At 43.1% G+C, this 19,078-nt stretch overlaps 1 protein-coding gene across 2 annotated transcripts; it reads right to left on the bottom strand.

Moving 5' to 3' along the window:
- Positions 1–416: 416 nt before the first annotated feature.
- LOC118221801 (dual specificity protein phosphatase 3-like) lies at positions 417–16,951 on the bottom strand. Of its 2 annotated transcripts, none has more exons than XM_035407193.1 (3): positions 16,516–16,951; positions 5,689–5,915; positions 417–4,269 (listed from the first exon to the last, which is right to left on the bottom strand). In XM_035407193.1, the coding sequence occupies exons 1-3, from the start codon at positions 16,692–16,694 to the stop codon at positions 4,061–4,063; spliced, it is 615 nt and encodes a 204-aa protein (XP_035263084.1). In that variant the 5' UTR covers positions 16,695–16,951; the 3' UTR covers positions 417–4,060. The 2 variants fall into 2 exon arrangements, with proteins under 2 accessions (XP_035263084.1, XP_035263083.1); XM_035407192.1 differs by having other exon boundaries at positions 5,683–5,915; positions 16,516–16,948.
- Positions 16,952–19,078: the final 2,127 nt, after the last annotated feature.

Raw genomic sequence — 19,078 nt, 5'->3', positions numbered from 1 at the left:
ATAGGGACATTTGGTCACGCGGTCAATGCTCAGACATATAGCATACAATACAAGTGTGAAAATAACTTCTGACAAACACGTCTGTTTGACTGTGCCTCACTGACACGCAAACAAACACACAGGCTGACACTAGTCATCACTTCAAAATTTTGTGTAATTTAAGCCACCAAAACACCCCAGAACTAAAGGTACCTATTTCAACTTATTTGTATTAAACTTTTTTTAAAATAAAAACTGTAATTAAGGGGGTCTTAAGTCAAAAAATACTACATGCTTAAACTGCCAAACTGCCATGACTTTCCATCTGTTAGAGAGAGGCTCTGTAATTGCAGGAGGGTGAACAAATATGGTCACTGAACTAGAAGAACATCAACTGTTCTGTGGGCACTCTGTCAGCAAAGGGACTGAATTTACCAGTACTACAGCCTGTATGTTTGTAGGAGTGATCACATGGCAAAACGTTTTTTTTTTGTATATATTTTTAACTACAGTAGGTTAGGTTGTATATAGCCTAGGTCTCCAGATTACAATTCAGGAATGTTTAGATATGTGTTTCCTCACCCATTTAAAAAAATACAATTAGAGAAGCCTTCGTTTGTGCGGTTGGCATGACCGTGGAAATGGCACTGGTTAGCAGGTGGCGGCTGGATGAGAGTGAGAGCACTGCAGGGAGGGGCTGGTGGCCGGGTCACCATGGAGGAAGGCTGCTATCGACCCACAAGCCCGGGTCCAAAAAATATCCTGCTGACACTAGTGGGTTCAACCAGCAAAACACACTATTGAAAATCCCAGCCATCGCTCTACAAGAACGGAACTTTCCTTACTACAGCCAATAAAGAAAAGTCACTGTTTATTTGCATTTGGATATTTAAAGGCGTATAGAATACGTACATGCTATGGAAAATCAGATGGGAGAGAACAGATGCTGTGACATGGAACCTTTTGTGCCTTCAGTGAATGTTGTGAGGCTATGGAGCATATATTAGTATAGAAAAGCTAACACACTAATAGCAGACAATTACAGACACTTTGCTCATACATTCATATACGTGAACACATTTATAGTTACTGTATATGTACACACACAGATACAAAAAGAATAATAGACAGAAGTGTATATGATACAATGCAACCTAGTAACCCTCTATATGAATTCCCTGCCAGTGGATCTGGACATACCCTCTTACCCTCCTATCTGGAAAGAAAGACAGGCGCTATGGTTTGAACACAAATACAGCACCTCACCCCCGCTCCTGCACTAATTGAAGTGATGCTGGTTGTCATCTAGACAGAATATCTTGACGAGTGGAGCGAGGGTTTGTCGGCTGCAGTTGCGACTGCTGGTCCAGTGAACACCGATCGCCACAAACGAGAGTTACGCGCTGGGCTCTAACCCGCGCCTCTGTGCACGGCTCGACGGGCAGGTCAACAGCAACTTCCAGCCCTTAAACGCATCCGTCACAACATCCCAGGCACTCGTTACACCAGCCGACAAGAGCCTCTTGTCTGAGCAGCGTGACTTCAGCGCTGTTTCTGGTCTGGACTCGAGGAGAGCTTTTATCATGAGCGCGGAAAGGCATCAAATGCCAGATCTCCTGTTTTTATCTCTTCCATTCATGAGAAAAATGGAGGTACTAAGAAACAGAGGTGAGAAAGGCTTTATGTTTTCACCCACGAGCGCGAGCTAGCGGGAAAACGTAGCACAACCCAGAGCAAGCCGAGGGACGCGAAACGGGCAAGCGGGCCCCCGGTATTGGACAGTCGCGGGGAAAGACGTTTCCGCGTCAGCGCTGACTGCGAGTCCCCCCCGCGGTCACCGGAAGATAATCACACGTACGCGCACGGTGGTGGTGAGCAACGCGCACGGCGGGACCGTGAACTCTAAGGCATCACGCGCAGTCTTAACACGGGCGAGTCAGGGCACGCTCCTGGACGCACGGGGTCAAAGGGACTCGCTGGCACCGCTGTCGACTTGGCAGGCCACTCCCGCCCCTCTGGTGACAAGCGCTCATCTACGTTATCGGGCTGCCGCAAGCCACAAACACAGCTCTCTTCACTGACACTGCAAAGTAAAACGACTACACGAGCTAGGGATTCTGAAAATGAAGCGCGCTATTAAGCCGGTCGTGTGGCGGCACTGTGGTCGCGTTGATAGAAGCGGGAGGGATGGGATGAGCGAACACGGGCGCCCTCTGCTGGCCGTCTGGAACACTCACCCAATTATCACAGAGCCGTGTGCTGCTCGTGGATATGCGAACGGGTCACTTTCCGGAGCGGTTCCAGCCGGTTGAGGGCGGAGAATAACCGGCTGAATACACACAGCATGACCCGATTCTCTGTCTAAATAATGACAATTAAGGGTGAAAGCAGAACAAAAACCAGCAGGCTGTGCGCCCTTCAAGGACTGGAGCTGTCCATCTCTGTTCAAGCGTGCAATATAAGTAATTAGTTTGCCAAAGAAGGTTAGTATGATACCTATGTAAAAGCTTAAATGACATATATATATATATATATATATATATATATAGGTAATAAAAAGTTATACTGTACAAATGCGTCAATCTTACTTACTGCAGTAGGGGGCTCCAAACTATGGCACAGGTTTGTTTCAGGGACTTCAAATATTTACATTTAGTAAGATAATACATATTTTGTAACCCTCAACATTACATATCAATTAATCTGCAGATATGACAATGTTTAAAAGTGAAATAAAAAGTATGAAATGAAGAGATGAAGTATTAACAGTATTAAATATTGGACGGTCGTGCAAATGTAAACTCAACAGAAGGGAATGCAGCCTTTTTCAGACTCTCTTGCTTACACGTTTGGTAAATGTTCCAATACGCTCCATACTGGCATTTTCCTTTGGTTGCAATATACTCAGACTTAATATAAGACTCTCTATTTATTAACTACTGTGTTCGAATGGCTTTGACTCTTGTATGGGCAGACAATCTGGGCCATTCCCACCTGTAGTGTAGCTCTAAAATCACCAGGCACCAGGTTTTTCCATTAAAAAGGGCAGACGGATGCTGAGAAAGAATGTGGAAGTCAATTCTTGTGTTTGTGCTGAAAGTGGGATGCTGGTTCTTCCACGAGATTTCCTTCCACAGATTAGTAACCCCTTCAAGGGGGCATTTCAGGGAGGTCAAGAAGTAATACCAGACTCACCATTTTTGACAGATGTCTTGACATCATCATCATTTATAAAAAGATGGGAAAAAATGGCCGTGACTTCCCTGGCAGTGTGGAACTATGGAATGATTGCGCAGTGATCTGATGATCACTCGGAAGACTACGTTTTCATTTTCATGCTAATTTTCGTGTTAACCGAAAAGAAAGCAGTTCATTTGGCATCACTGGGAGAGGTGCCTTGTGATTTAGCTATCGTGGGAACAACGCCTTCTTCATTAAGTAGCTAATTCAGCATGTGGTCGTGACAAAGCACTCGTGTCAGATGAATTAATGCCTCACAGGAAGTGAAGTGGCGCTATGTAAAGTTGGGAGTTGCACTAGGTTTTGCATACATCAATGCCACCCAATGATTACCAAAATTATGTGCATGTTTTTCATTTTTAAACCTAATTTACTGCAGAGAGAAAAATTCTAAATTTTTACAAATCTCCCAACCTCACACATATGGGCAAAACTAGAAAACATTCAAGAGCTTCTGAACAAAAGCTCCTGAAATTTTGCCTGCAAATAAAAAAAGCTTCAATACTTTGAAAAGTAATACAAAAAGTAAAATGCAACCTGTGAGGACTGGCAGTAGGACATTTTGTAAGGACCCCCAGAAACACAATAAAAATGGAATAGGGGGAGGGGTTACAGTGCAGATGCAAGGACAAGAGGCTCCTCCCATTACCCCTCCCCTCCTCTGTGTTGGGCGGAGCTTGACAACAACAGCCCAGCCAGGACAGCGGACCCAAGGGCGTGCTTGTGCGGGTGGAGACGTTGGCGTGATGAAGTGGGTGCGCTGGCCTGGTCGGGTCGGGTCGGGTCGGGCGGGGGCCTGGGTCGCCTCCGACGTGCGAGGGCCGCCCCCCACCCCCCCACCTCACTTGGTCTTTAGCTTGCCCTCCTTCGCAAGCTGCTCGTTCAGCTGGCACAGCTGGCGCAGGAAGCCGTCGTTGGGGCCGATCTCCCGCTTGTGCCGCACGGTCGCCAGTGCCGTCCTCGCGTCCATCTTGTGGCGCAGCATGAGGTAGGCGATGACCATGGTGGGCGAGCGGCTGTAGCCCTCCCGGCAGTGCACGTACACCTTCCCTGGGAGGGCGGGAGAGAAAGAGGAGCTCAGGACGGGGGCGGCGGAGGTGGAGGGGGGAGGAGGGGGGAACAGCTGCCGTATACGAACCTGCCTAGCAAAGCACCTACCGGGCCAGGAGATGCAAATGCGGGGCCTCACCTCTACGGCAGATGAGCAATGTCAAGCCGCCGTTTCCCTCGTCGACGTCCGCGTCCGCGGCCGAACCCATCCCCCACCCCGCCTGCTCTCCGTTTCTGCGCGTTCGTTATCGACCCGCTGACGCCCCTGGAGGGATTGGCCGTGCCAGCCCCTGCGCCGTTTTTTTTGCGCATTCTGCAAGAGCTTCCTGAAACCCGATGTTGCTTCCGGCCGCGCCGCGCCTGCCTTTCAAACGACCCGAGCGCCTCTCCCCTGTCCCCGCGGACGCGCGGATCGATTCGAAGCCCGCCGAGTCCTCGCTGCCGCTGCGAGGCGTCGGGAGGGGCTCCGCCGCCGCGGGCCGGATAAACGACGACGTCACCGCGACGTTGGGAGAGCGCCGTGAGATCGACCCGGACCCTAACCGGTTAAGGTTCGAGTCCTCCTTTGGCCTGGTTTTCGTAACTGATTTACAACGCTGGAGTACCGCTGCCAAAATGGCCGGGAATTAAAGCGCTCTATAATTGCTCTTTTTGTGTCAAAGATGGCATAAAATCCATGCAGATAAATTGCAGAGTTCAGGGCTCCGTCTGCATCAATTAAATGCGTCACAGTGCATAGGAAACAGGCAACAATTTAAAGAGTAAGCTGAATCTACAGTTTCAACATGCAGGCTTCCACAGAGTATTTAAAAAGTGTTCAAATATTTAGAGGGTGACACAGAGTCCAAGTATTTCCCTGAGCAATTGATTTATTGTTTTACAAGTTTCAGCCTTGTAACAAAACGTTGGGGAGACCAATGTGGTGAGGTTTGCCAATTTGTACTTACACCAGTTTCTTAGAAACATTGGAATGGTTATAATTTCTTCCGTGGAGCTGTTTTACCCTTCATATCCTTATCATACTACTTTGAGGTATGTCTGATGTACCTTTTAGATACAAGAGGCATTTTCTTTATCTCAGAGTCACAGTGGAATTTTGAGAAAGTGAACTTTCCACAGAGAGGAAGATAAAAGAATAAAATACCAAATTTGTACTGTAGACCGCATTAGAGTTTGGAATGCACTCCCCTGATGACGCTGTCTCCTGCAGACATCTTCACAAGACACTCAAATGGGTAAATAATACCGATCTTTGCCTTTCAGGATGACTGTTCCGTCGTTCCCGAGCAACCACGCGCTGGAAAATTCCACGGCTCAGCAGGCACGGCATTAGCCTCGTTCTCCAACATGTACGACAGCACCGCACAAAACCGACACCACACCAGAGAGAGAGAGAGGGGAGGCTTGCCTTACCCTTACCGTCCTTGTGCGCCAGGGCCTTGTCGATGAAGTCGGCCCCCTCTTCGAAGAAGGCGCTGAGGTTGAAGTGCTCGGTGTCGTTGGCCTTCAGGCCGTGGTAGGTGATGCCGGTGCCGGCGTAGAACTCCGCGTTGGTGTTGACGTGCATGAAGGAGTTGCCCTCGGCAACATTGAGGATGTGGGTCACCCCGAGCCGTTGCAGCCGCATCACATTTTGGGCCACAAATCTGCCAAGGAGACAAACTGTATCTTTTAATATGCATGTGGCACAAGTCATGGAAATGATGTGCTTAAAAAAATAAAATTTTAATAAAAATTAAAAAAGAAAGTCGTGCAACTCTGGATAAGACCATTTGCTAAATTCTTGTAATGTAATGTAATTAAAGAGTAAGTTTAGTACTTTTATCTGTGCCCTGTCTGTTGTTCTCTGTTACTAATGATACTTATTTCTTCTTTTTTGTTTTATGTTTACATTTATTACATGTTACATTTATTATTTTAAAAAAGCGAAATTGTTGTGAAATATTGCATTATTGCATTAATCGTCAAACTCTATAAATGCAGTGTGGCCATAATTTGTGCTGGTACTGTGTGTGTGTGTGTTTGTCTGTGCATGAGTTTGTGTTTATTATTCTCTTTTGGAATAATAAATGTATATGTAATAAATGTAATACAAGATAAAACAATAATGAAGAAATAGGCTAATTTGCATTAATAATCTGTGCACCTTCAAATATGTATTAGCCTACTTCATACCTAGATAGCCGTCTAATGTATCTTACTGTAGGAAATTTTATAATCAGTTTGAACATGTATTTCTTTGTCCAGTATTTTTCTATATAAAAAAATATTCATTTAAAGACTTCATTTAAAGAGCTTTTTTGATGTTGTTTTTTTTTATTTGTTTGTTTCAAAAGCATTTTTACAGACAAACAGGGCATTTTTTGATAACCGGAAAGTGTTGATTATTTTACCCGTCATACAGATTTATTTATTTTATTTATTTTTGTAAAAAATCTCTATTGAGCTAGTTTAAATTTAGATTAGAGCATAAGAATTTACAATGAGAACAGGCCATTCAGCCCATCTAGGTTCGCCATGTACCTTCAAACTGGAGAATATCCAGCACTGCATCACTACAGCAGAGTCCATTCAGCAGTTTTTACTGCATTGTGTTTTGAGTGCAAAATGGAAACTCAATCAAACAAAAGGGTTTCACTTGATTTTAATGTTAAAGGGAACATCCACCACGCCAAATAGCCTGACTAAATCACAGTGCCTGCAACTATGAACTTTTTAAAGCAAATCTGTTCTGTGTTCAGTGGCTCAGAAGGTGTTACCAGTATAGTGCAGATTTGTGCAGAGTTTTGCGTGAGAGTGAGAAACTATTCATTTGAACCCATGCGTAATGTATTGAAAGCTTTAACAAACAACATAACTAAACTTTGCTCATTGTATCATCATAAAAACTGACTGTATTAAAATTAATACAATTTTCCATTCCAAACCTATAACATAATTTAGGACAGGATTCTAAAACTGATTTTGTAAGGACTTTGAAAAACAGATTCAGTATGTTGTCCTTCAAAGGTTAGCTCCACTTATGCCCCTCATAAATTATCTTCTGTCCCCCCATTCCCACCTGAAACACAACTTTCTCAAAAATATTACACCAACATTGTGAGCCTGTTAAGGTCCATGTTAAGTCCAGACTGGGCACTTATCAGGTGGTGCACTGTCCCTCCCACCCCGACCCCCTGGCTCAGCTCAGTGCTGGCATTCCCATGGGAGCTGGATGGTGTAGGGAAGCTCACGGAAATCTCTTATGAGTAAGTAAAACAATGCTGACAGGGAGTCAGCCAGTGTGATAAAGAGACAGTGCGGAGTTGCAAAACATCTAACTGAATCAGCATTATGTGAATGTTCCCCATAATACAATGCTTTGTTTTGTTGGAAAGCTGATGTCATGGGGAACAAGTTGGTGTTGTTGATAGTGGAGTGCTGACTAACGATCTTGATACCTATGGGTTAGCGCCAAGCCAGATACAAAGGCTAACCCAGTGTGATATTCTTACAGAGATAGTGCAAGCAGGATCATTGATGCAATGTTTTGTCATGATTGTGTCTTTATTTGATGACTTGGTGTTTTGCTTTTATCCTTTGGGTATATAAGAGGAAACGTGGAATGGTTTGGGGAGACTCGTCAACATACGCATATGCGTATAGCCATGCACACATTTTCTGCACCATTGTATCCTGCCATTATTAACATAGTGTACAGAAAACTGAATTCACTTTAACCTGGCATTCCCCTTTGACTTTTACGACTGCACACCAAGCAGTTTTAAGGTCCACACATACACATAGAACTCAGGATATCTGCACCCCGTAGTCACTCACCAATACACTAGTTGTAGCAGGATACACAATTGTATTCATGCAGGCTAGACAAGCCAGAGGCATTTCCACTTCTACCCAGATAGATAGCGATCTGCACTGAGCCACCGTGCCGGCAGACAGCAGTCTTCTCTGTCTATGCATAACTGGTAGCACAGAGGAAAGGTTAAAAGATTATTTTTGGAGTCAGATAATTGAGATAAGATTAAATTAATCCCGTTCCAGTAGCATCGGGTAAGATAACAAGTGTTCCTTCGCCACTCAGATATTTCTACTGTTTGGAGTGTCGAAGGGGTTTCTTACAGTTGGTGACCTGGACATGTTAAATTCTGGTTTCTTGCAGTCGGTGACCCCAACGCCATTTGGTGTATCTGATGTGTTTCTTACATTGGGAATAAATTGTGGAGCTGCTTTCATATGGCAGAGATGCCTGCCTAAGTAAGAGGCACTCGCAGGGAAAGCAGAGTGTTCTAGACCCACACACAAACACTGATGTGATCTTGGCTGCTGCCCAGAGGCATTCGAACAGTTACGAGCTCCAAGCACCATGCCTGGAGCAGAGCACGGGGCCCAGGGAGAGCAAGGACAGACAAAGAGACAGAAAGAGACAGGCGGACGGGACTGGAGTGTCTATCCATCTTCACTACACTTGCTTCTCACCTCTGTCCCCCTGGATATGCACGCCACACCCTAACACCAGTGCTCTGTCTTCATCCATTCATCTCCAGGCCTATATAAATCATGAGTTTCTCCTTCTCTTTTTTTTCTGGCCTCTTGCACCCTCACATTAAAAGTCATGCAGGCGCTGATACAAAGGCATGCATTCAAGCCAGAACTACGTGCTCTGAAGCAGGCTGTGCCTGAAGTTGCTTTTCGGCCACGTCGGGACACAATGCGCTTTGTGCTGCTCTCAGCCTTTGGCTTTCCCAAAAACATTTTGATGCATTTTAAAACCTCTGAATAATGTTTGGGCTGCTGGGCCAACTGACATTTCCCATGATGCTTTGCATCAAGCCTGTGGCAAGCCCCCCATGACCCTAACTGAATTCCATCAGAGAGCCTATACACTATATAGGTTTTTGTTTTTTAATGAATTTGGCTCACAACGTTAGAATCCTGCCCAATCATCTTCTGTGAAACCCACTGATGAAGGAGACTGTAGACATCCACGATTCCCCTCTGAAACATGTGCTCTCTCCAGCTCCTTATTTTCACACAGTTAATCTTGCACAGAACAGAGCTGGAGGAAGACTTTTCATATGCAGCTTCTGCATGCAGTCCACGAGCGCCCGATAGACCAGTGGGGGTTGGTAGATAGTGATGAATGCGGATCCCTAACCGCCTGAACCCTCCCATACCCGGGGCAATAGTGCATTATCCTGTGGAGCTAGTGGGCACAGTCGGCACTAGCATGGTCCGGAATCATGACCCGCGAGGCTCATTCATGCACCACAACGTGGCATCTTAATTGAATCAGCCACCCAGAGGCGAACAGGCTTTTCTTTTAACCAGTGTGCACACTGTGATCTAATCCAATAAGAACTGTGTCAGTTGGTGTTGTTGTTTATAATGGCAATAGGCCTGTGTCCATCTGCCTTTCACTGTTCCTCACTGACACAGTTCGTAACACAGTCCTTCTCCCCACAAACCACTATGACAATTGGTCCAACATTGTTGCGGTAGTTACGATTCTAGAGGAGAAACACAGTTGGGCATCAGTCCACTGTGTAAACCATACCTTTGCGGCTGGTAATCATCCGTGCACCAAAGAATCAGGCCATCAGCAGGTGCAAGGGGGCTGTTGTTCTAACCCTTTTTTGAGCATTTTAAGAAAAGTGAACTGGCATGTCCCAAGCTCAAAGCCAAGCAACTACAAATGGACACACCTCAGCATATGCTAGCGCAGGACATAAGTAGCCTACCCGCTGGGACCATACTTATCCCATGCTAAGCAGAATGCTGGAGTAGAGATGGCCAGCAACAGCTGTGATATCCAATTCTATGGGGACTCAGAGGGGCAAGCATTACCTAGACTTCAAGCCTGAACAATGGATCACCGTTGAAGAATTGAACTAAGTCCTTGAGCCTTATGAATTGTGCTACAGTCATCTTGAGTGGAGAAAAATATGTTACCATCTCTGCAGTACCTGCATTGGTACATGGACTTCTGAGGTCAACATGGAATTAAACTTTTGGAACTACCCTAGTCGAGGTGTTCCAAGCTGACACTATGAAATAGATCACCCAGAGATGGGAGGGAGTGAGAGATTTCTGTCATGAACTGGCAACAAACACGATCCTCATCGCTGCTACTCTGGATCCCAGATATAGAAAACTCCAGTTCTTATCTGCTGAGCAAACATTGAAAATCCAGATTACAGTGCAAAAACTTGCACTTGATACCAGAAGAGCAGAATATGAGCGGCGCATACACGCTGCTGTTGGACCCACACCTCAAGATAAATCGCCACCTCCTGAGAAAAGACCAACATCCCTTCTCAACACCTTGGTTGGCTCCGACTCCAGCACCAGTGATGAAGGAGAAGAGAATGAGGAGCAGCCATATGCGCAACTTGTTAAGAATAAGGTGCTATTGTATTTTGGGGAACACTCCATCCCCAAGAAAGACAGCCATCTATCATGGTGGAAGACAAATGTGCTTGCTACCCAACACTCTCCAAACTGGCCAAGTCCTTCCTGGGTGTTCCTGCTATATCAACATCATTGGAGTGCTTGTTCTCAGTGGCTGGGATTATTGCTTCCAAGTGGCGTGCAAGCCTAAACCCTGACCATGTTGATATTCTCACTTTTCTTCATGGACACTCTGGACTCCTCTAAAGTCAGTTAGTCTTTACTAAATAATAATACACATAGCTCTGCCTCAAGAACCTTAAAGTAATAATCTCGAAGATTTTCATTAAAATAAATGTCTGTTAAGTCACTATCTATCGCCGAATTAGGTAACACAATGGTGATTGAGCATATTATTATATTAATTAATATTATTATTATTATTTATGATTAAAGAACTGGGTGTCAGTGGCGACATTCCCGGGAAAAAATCACAAGCGGCGCATAGTTAGTGACGCGTTTTCCATCACCCATCAGTGATTGGTCCGCCAGAGAAGGTAGACGAAGCTAACACAACAGGCTCGCTTCGCTCTTCAACTCACTTGTGTGTGAGCGGCGTACTGTTTTTTCCGGTGTCTGCTAGCGTTACAATAACAAAGAAGGGGGGGGGGGGGGTTATGGAACCCTAAAAAGTTTTTGTGTAACATGAGAGGTCATATTATTTGTTGATGTAGATTTCGTATTACATTTGATGACAATGTAACATTACTAAATTACATAGCCTAGCTATTTGCACAGCTGGTGTTATAGTTGGCGTGGCCCAGGTGCCAACTGACTGACGTCACACAGGCGACATTGGTTGGATCGGATTGGATCTCTGGGAAGTGAGGTCCATAAACCCACCTGCAATTACTGCTTTTCGCCATTGGTACCGCTAAAGAGTACGAAACGGAAATCTTAGAGATTATAAAATTATAAAATAATTTAAAGTTACAATGTGCTGTTCTTCAAAAGAGCCATTCATTTTCCGTAAAATATTTTTGTTAAAGAGGCAGCTGAAAATACAAGAGACCAGACGCTAAAAGTTAAGAGCACAAAAAGTCACAATTTAAAAAAAATAAGAGGACATAAAGAGCTGAAAACTGCTGCTTTGTTAAGAAGCAGTGCTCTAAAATGACACTGTTAAAGTGCAACTTTGTGGTCATTAAAAAAAAAAGCATTTCATAAAAGCCTTTTTCCTGCAAGTTTTTCTTTATCTGATTAACTCGATTAATCGTCAGTATAATCCATAGAATACTCGACTATCAAAGTAGTCAACAGTGACAGCCCAAATACTGTCAACTAAACATACTACCTACTGTTTAGTACGTAGTTTAAGTATATATATTTTTTTCAAACGGTACTGTTGAAGTGATGTAAGACATCAGCCCTTCTAGGAAAAAGGCCCCATTTCTTCCTCTCTGATTGATGGGACCCAAAGATGACTCTGGCCCTTCATCTCTGTGGGACCTTCTAAAAATCCTGGTTTACTTCCTGAAAAATGTGCTCCAAAATGTGCTCAGTGAGACCCCGGAAATAAATGTCATCAGGGGATTTTAAGTACACTACAATTAGAGAAAATCTTGCCTACTTAACAACTTTCTAATCCAGTGTACTCAATGTATACAATCGATAGTAAGCAAGTAAACGGATTCGGACAAGGCACTGGTCTGTCTGCTTCAAAGTCACTGACACAATGATCCCCTCCCTGTCAATACTGTCCCAGTAATACTGATTTAAACTACACTTGCCTCTAACTACATTCAGTTTCATGAACAATAACAAGAATTTATAGAAATGGTTCCCAAACCCAGTCCTGGACCGTCTGTGTCTGTAGGTTGTCATTCTGAACATTACTGCAACCTCTGAATTGTAACAAGCTGATAATTGTTCTTTAATTAGATACTTTTAATGTCTATTGATGGGTGGCTTACACTTATTACACTTCTACACCATATTAGCCTATATCATATCAATTAATGAAGGATAAATGTCCCATACTTGCATTCCAGGACATTTAATCAGTCAGATCAAAGGATGCTTTCATTCTCTGTAAAGTGCTATATGAGAAACGATTCCTTTAGAAAGGTTACATTTTTAATTAATCCAATTATAGACTGACAGGTGAAATCAGTGGGGTACAAATTGCTGAATAGCGCACACTTAATCACTGAAACTAGGCCTACACCTTTTTCAGAGAACAAAGAACTTAAAAACAAAGAAATAGGCAACAAGTCTAACCTGAACTGTGTTAAATTAAGAAGAGAAAATAATTTTAAAATTGTATTCCTGGTGATGTCACTTTTTTGATGATGTCAATTGTTTCATTCCTTTGATATTTTTGCCCCTTTCAAAACCTTATCTCCCACTGTCCCATAAAACATACCTAAATTAAAGGTTCCATTATTTAACCCTAAACAGGGTTAAATAATGGAAATATTTAACCCTGTAGACTCAAGTAAAATTTGTAGCATGATGTAACCACATCTGAAGGTAAAATATTTCAAATACATTTTAAACTAAATGTTACTAAAACATACAATCATATAAAACAAAAATTGTGTTCTGCTTGTACTGGTTGAAATTGATGTTTATTCTAAAATTGTAATCTGCACGGATTTTTTGTTGCTGGAGTATGAATGCATTTATTGATGAAAGCAGTTCGAATAAATAATTTAGCAAAATGCATATTTACAATATTTGCACAAAGCTGGAAATGTCAACAGCTCCGTAATTCATAATTCTACAGATTCTGTCACATTCTTTACATTTTGAATGTCATTCTATGCTTTGATGTCTTTTGTTTTCATAAGGACAGAGCTGTGCTCTCTCTGCAGTCGCTTGCCCATAAATTATTAACAGAATCCCCACAAATGAACCACACAGCAGCATGACGTCTGCCCTTCACTGTACACTATAGCGTGCATGCTAGCATCTGAGGCCAATGACTGCAGAAACGGGTTCTTCCAAGACAGAGGGTTCTCACATATTGTCTGTGTATTAATCAAAATGTGGTACACCAAGCAATCACATGATCTACATCACAGATAGATGTCACCAGATGACTTCTCCAAATCCCAATTCAACTCTTATGGTAATGCGTGACCTTCAGAATACTGCAGGGCTGAAGAGTGTTTAGAGCATGCTGTACGATTATTTATTGAAGACTATTTGTTCCATTCAGAGCACAGTGCTCAGGCTATGGGCTAACATTCTGCAGCCATGATGGACACAACGCCTTGTGCTCAACTGTGTAAAAAAGGCTGATGCATCTATTAAGCCAATATCTGGTGGTCTTCAGAAATGGCTTTGTTTTGGTGGCCTAGTTTGAGTTTGGAGTCAATTGTGGTGACATCTCAATGTGACATCACTGAACCCAAGAGATAGTGAAATAACACCTTCAGAAGATAATGTGGTCAAAGCTCATGGCCTCCAACAAGCTTTCTTGCACAAAGCTCACCCTCTAATTATAAACTAGTAATCCATATGTGATAACAAGCAGCTTAAGAAACACAACACTGAGCCCAACCTTGTCAGTGTATTATAAAAATTACTTTCTTAGTGCTTCTTTTTAAACTGATTTTGAACCATTACCCAGTAAGCATCTTTTTTTAATAGTCGTACCAATATTAATATTTCAACAGTGTCAATTGTGCATGGAAGAAATCCATGACTGGCTTTTTTGGGATAACTCCAAAAAAATAGACAAACTCACAAAAACATAGGCTAGCACTTGCAGAAACCTTATAACCTTAATTGAATATTGTTTTAAAATTGAACATGATTATATGATTTACCTTATGATTATAATTACATAATAATTACTTGAGGTTTCTTACCCTATTTGCAACACCTCACCATGTGAGCATGTCACATCTGGCACTGGCCTCACTGAGTGTTTCATAATTGTTTTCCTTTCGGTGTTTCATATTTAATATTTCAATAATACAATGACGGGAGATAACAAAACAGGACAGACTAAAGAGAGTCAGTTGGTCTTTCCCAGAGTACAGTCTTCTTCAGGCCAGGGTACAGTCAGAGTTCTGTGAAAGGCTGCAGGCCCTGACAGCCACTGGTGAGATTCTTTATGGACTGTGGGAGCACGGCGTTTTAAGAGTGATTGCGTATAGTGTTGCAAAGCAGGATAAACAACCCGGCAAGTTTACACAGTGTTTGCATTCTGTCCCACTGCCCCCCTTCCTGGCCCTCTGCCACTGATTGTAGTCAAACAGGTGATGGATTAGACACATTAGGAGGTTCGATAACTTTTAACGGCGAGTGTGCAGAGCCCAGGCACTGCTGGCTGGAGCCGAAGAACCACAGCGTCACCTGGCCAAAGATGGTCCAGCCGCTACAGTGTTTCTATAACGGTGCGGGCTGTTCTTGCAAACCGAGGTATGCGACCTATCAATATTTATCTATCTATCCCCACATACAAAGCTGCAAGGTATATAATTGTAACAATATATAAATGCACATATACACAATGAGAAGCTGTGCTGTTGATTCAATCTTGAGAAATAGCAAAACATTTTAAGCATGAGACATCTCATATTTTCACAGGTATTGATCAATATAGATATCTATTTGTAGCTAGCTATTGGTCTAATTTCATATATTCAGCAATCAATAGCAAGCTACAAATAGATATTGTTCAATACTCGATACCTGTGAAAATGAGATGTCTTCAAGGAAGAGCCATTTAATGACCCTGTAAGTATGAGTCATGGTATGGATTACTTATCATCCATAGGAGAATTCTGCAGCACTAAATCATCATTACAAGATCCTTTCCACACCTCACCGTATCCCAGCATTAAGATAAATCAGTTACCTCGGTAACTCACTGTTAAACAATTATAATGGTTAGAAAACTCCTGCAGCCATGAATCAAACTAATTGTGGTATTTCAATTCTCTCATAGTGGCCGTGGGTTCATTCTGTTCAATGGTTCATTTTCACACATCCATACGTCACTCGTCAACACCTTTTAACAGGAGGACTGTTTTCGGGCAAAAAAATAAAAGTGGCCTAATAATAGTAAGCTTCTTCAATCGCCAAGACTGTCACTGCTGGACTCTGCATGTTCGAGTCAGTGCAAGCTAATAAAAAGGAAAACGCGATAAACTTGAATAATATGCAGTCATTAAATCAGTGCGATAAAATAAGTCCTTGGTTGCTATATTTATGCTATACCGAATAGTGCTTGCTATTTCCTCAAAGAACACCGCCTTACTTCGTTTCACAACACCTCATCGTAGTGCAGTCTAACTAATCCGTGGAGTGTCTACATTAAAGCGTTTATATTACGGCTGGTTATTATTTTTTAAATTTTTAATTCAATTATTCATACATCTTTGTCATTTACACACTGAAGCCGGAAACGTGCAGTTATGGAAATTAGCTAAAACGCACCAATTCAGTGCATTCAAGTTGAAATACTAGCACTGAAACACTTTAATTTGTAATTTCAAACGATATCGATGATCAATCGCATGCGTTATAACGGCTGACATTTAGTAGGCTACTGGTGAAACTGGTTATGCAGGAGAGGCTACATATTTATCGAATAGGCTACAGTTACATCAGCGTGATGTGTGGGCGACATGCTTCGAGATCAACAAGATTTTGCCGAAAATGCATTGTTATTTCTCAAGATTGTGAATCAACAGCACAGCTTCTCATTGTAGGCTACTCGCCGAACCAGACGATGACGCGTTGCTAAGGACAGTGAAATAATAACTGTGTGATCAGAAAATATTCTATAGGCGCTGGTTGGAGGGGGAAATGTGTAAACCGTTTAAAAGGGAAATGACTTACGCGTTGCCCACGTAAATCCTGGGGAAGACCTCGTTGAAATGTTGCGTGGGTAGGCTATAAAATCCACTGCCATTTGATAACAGCTCGTTGAGTTGTTGCACAGAGACCTCCTTGTCTGACATATTGACTTCAGCCGGAGCCAAAGCCAGTGCTTTGGCTGGGCTCTGGCTTTTCTTCATGTTTTCAGGCGATCTGTCGAAAGGGTCGAACAAGTGTCAGTTCACTGTGCTACTCGGCGAGGTGTCAATTTCGGGTCTTGCTGCATTTCTTTATCCCACTCGCAGTGTCTTGTGTGCACAATATCTGAAACTCGCTCCCTCGCTCGCAGACACACCCCGACTCGCCCCCCGGCGGACAGGCAATCCAAATAGGAACTGGAGGAGGACAGTGACACGCACACCAGGGTGGCAACCACAAAACGACAAACACGACTGCGATTGGACCTTTAAAGGGACCGCTCTGTCTCGAAATCAGTGACATAGACAGTAGAAAACATGACTAGTCAGTAACCACTGTTTCACTCTGCGAATAATTTATAATCTCAACAATAACACGTTTTCAACAAACAAAATTCCTAGTTGCTCACGCATTCAAAGCACTGTAGGCTATGTAATTAATTAATTAATTAATTAATTAATTAATTAATTAAACCTGGCAAAATCTAGACCTGCCCTTAAAAGGATTGGTATTAAAATGAGACAGGTACAACAAATTTGGCGATCTTAGCTCACACAAATTAAACAAGCTGTATTCCATAGCAATGCTACCCAGTGTTTCCTAAATTGTTTCATGTAATTTGGGTTTGTGTTTTTTTTTTTTTTTCACCTTACCGTATTTTCAAACGTATTCCGGAACAGTAAGTGTTTTAATTGGTTATTGTAGGCTATACACAATCTACCTGTACTAATTGTACGTCGGTAGATTATTACAGACCCACCTAACTTCACTTTTAAGACGTGGCATTTGCAAGGTAGCCAGGGTAGGCTGGTTAAAAGGTAGTTACAGTTTAAGCGCCACAGGGATCCATTTGACCCATGTCACTTTATGAAAATCAATAAATCTGCCGTCATGAAATAAGCCAAGATGGCCCCCTAAGCGACTTTTCCTAAACATAGGCCCTATGTATTGAAAATTCTGATATCATTTCAATATCAATATTGCTTAAGGAAATAAAGTTATAAACACTTAAACAGCCATGAGTGGTCAACTTGACCATCATTTATCTTGCTTGTATGCTTGAGCATTTTGATCATTGTACCCAGCTGCAGGCCCACAGAACAATCCCATGGCCGGGGCGAAGCCTGCAGTCGTAGTCCAAGGTTTAGTGCCTACCCTGTAGTCATGTAGCTGTCTGAGTCATGGGTTGGGTAGCAAAACCCTGTAGCACTATGGCACCAGGTCCCATACATCCAGTAGGCCTACCTACCAGACCAAATTGCAATGCAGATTTCAGTTGTTCATTTTGATGCAATCTTCATCACTAATGTGTCACTCGATCTGTACCACTAGCAGGCTAGCCAACGTTAAACTTGGTCAAAATGCCACAAGCAAAACTGCGTAAAGTGTGCCTTCATTTACCCAGAATGATTCAAACAATGGGATGTGCCTTTGCAATAAAAATACCTTCTTTAATGTAATCGTTCGCTTGTTATTTTAAAGGCAGATTAGCACCCAGGTGTCAGTAGCAAACAATGCTATTTGCACCCGGGTAGAATAGCCAATGTGGCTATTTACACCCGGGTGTATATAGCATGGCAGAGACAAGCACCCAGGTGTCCGTAACCATTACATTTACATTACATTGCATTACATTTATTTGGCAGACGCTTTTATCCAAAGCGACTTACAAAAAGTGCATTTCATGGTCATGGACAACTACAAAACACAGGTTCAATAAGATACAATACTTATTTTGTACAGCTATTTCTAGGCAAGAACACAGTTTAGTTCACACAGTGAACATTATTCTGACCTACCCTCTGCAAAGCCAACTAAGCAGAAGAACAAGCTACAGTATTAGGACAAATACAAATTACCAAAAAGTGCTGGGATGGGGGAACATGTATCAAGTGTAATGAAAGGGGGGGGGGGGGGGGGGGTGGAATTAGAGTGAAATATTCAGAGTGGTGGTAGTTAGTCCAGTTATAGATGAGTCTTCAGACCACGGCAGAAGATGGGTAGTGAGGGAGAGGTTTGAAGAGGGACGGGGAGTTTGTTCCACCACTGGGGAGCTAGGATGGAGAAGCTCTGTGATCCCTTTGCTCGGGTTGGAGGGGGTACAAGGTGCCCTGCTGCTGCAGAGTGGAGTGGTCGAGCAGGCGTATAGGATCGAATCATGTCCTGCAAGTAGATAGGGGCTGTCCTGTTGACTGCAGTGTAGGCAAGGGTCAGGGCTTTGAACCGGATCCTGGCAGCGACCGGTGATCAGTGGAGTGATCGCAGCAGAGGAGTGACGTGGGAGAATTTGGGAAGGTTGTAGATGAGTCGGGCAGCGGCGTTTTGAATCATCTGTAGTGGCTGTATGGCACAAGTTGGCAGGCTTGCAAGGAGAGAGTTACAGTAA

The sequence above is a fragment of the Anguilla anguilla genome, chromosome 2 (genome assembly GCF_013347855.1).
Source record: "Anguilla anguilla isolate fAngAng1 chromosome 2, fAngAng1.pri, whole genome shotgun sequence".
NCBI lineage: Eukaryota > Metazoa > Chordata > Actinopteri > Anguilliformes > Anguillidae > Anguilla > Anguilla anguilla.
Note: the sequence above shows the minus strand (reverse complement) of the source record. Positions and strands in the feature narration are given on the sequence as shown.

Bases quoted from the DNA above. Each gene is read 5' to 3' on its own strand.
- LOC118221801 (XM_035407192.1), bottom strand. From the start codon at position 16,694: ATGAAGAAAAGCCAGAGCCCAGCCAAAGCACTGGCTTTGGCTCCGGCT. The intron at 5,916-16,515 runs GTAAGTCATTTC...TCTCCTTGGCAG, and splicing joins AGGATTTACGTGGGCAACGC to ATTTGTGGCCCAAAATGTGA. The intron at 4,270-5,682 runs GTAAGGCAAGCC...CCGCCCTCCCAG, and splicing joins GGCGCACAAGGACGGTAAGG to GGAAGGTGTACGTGCACTGC.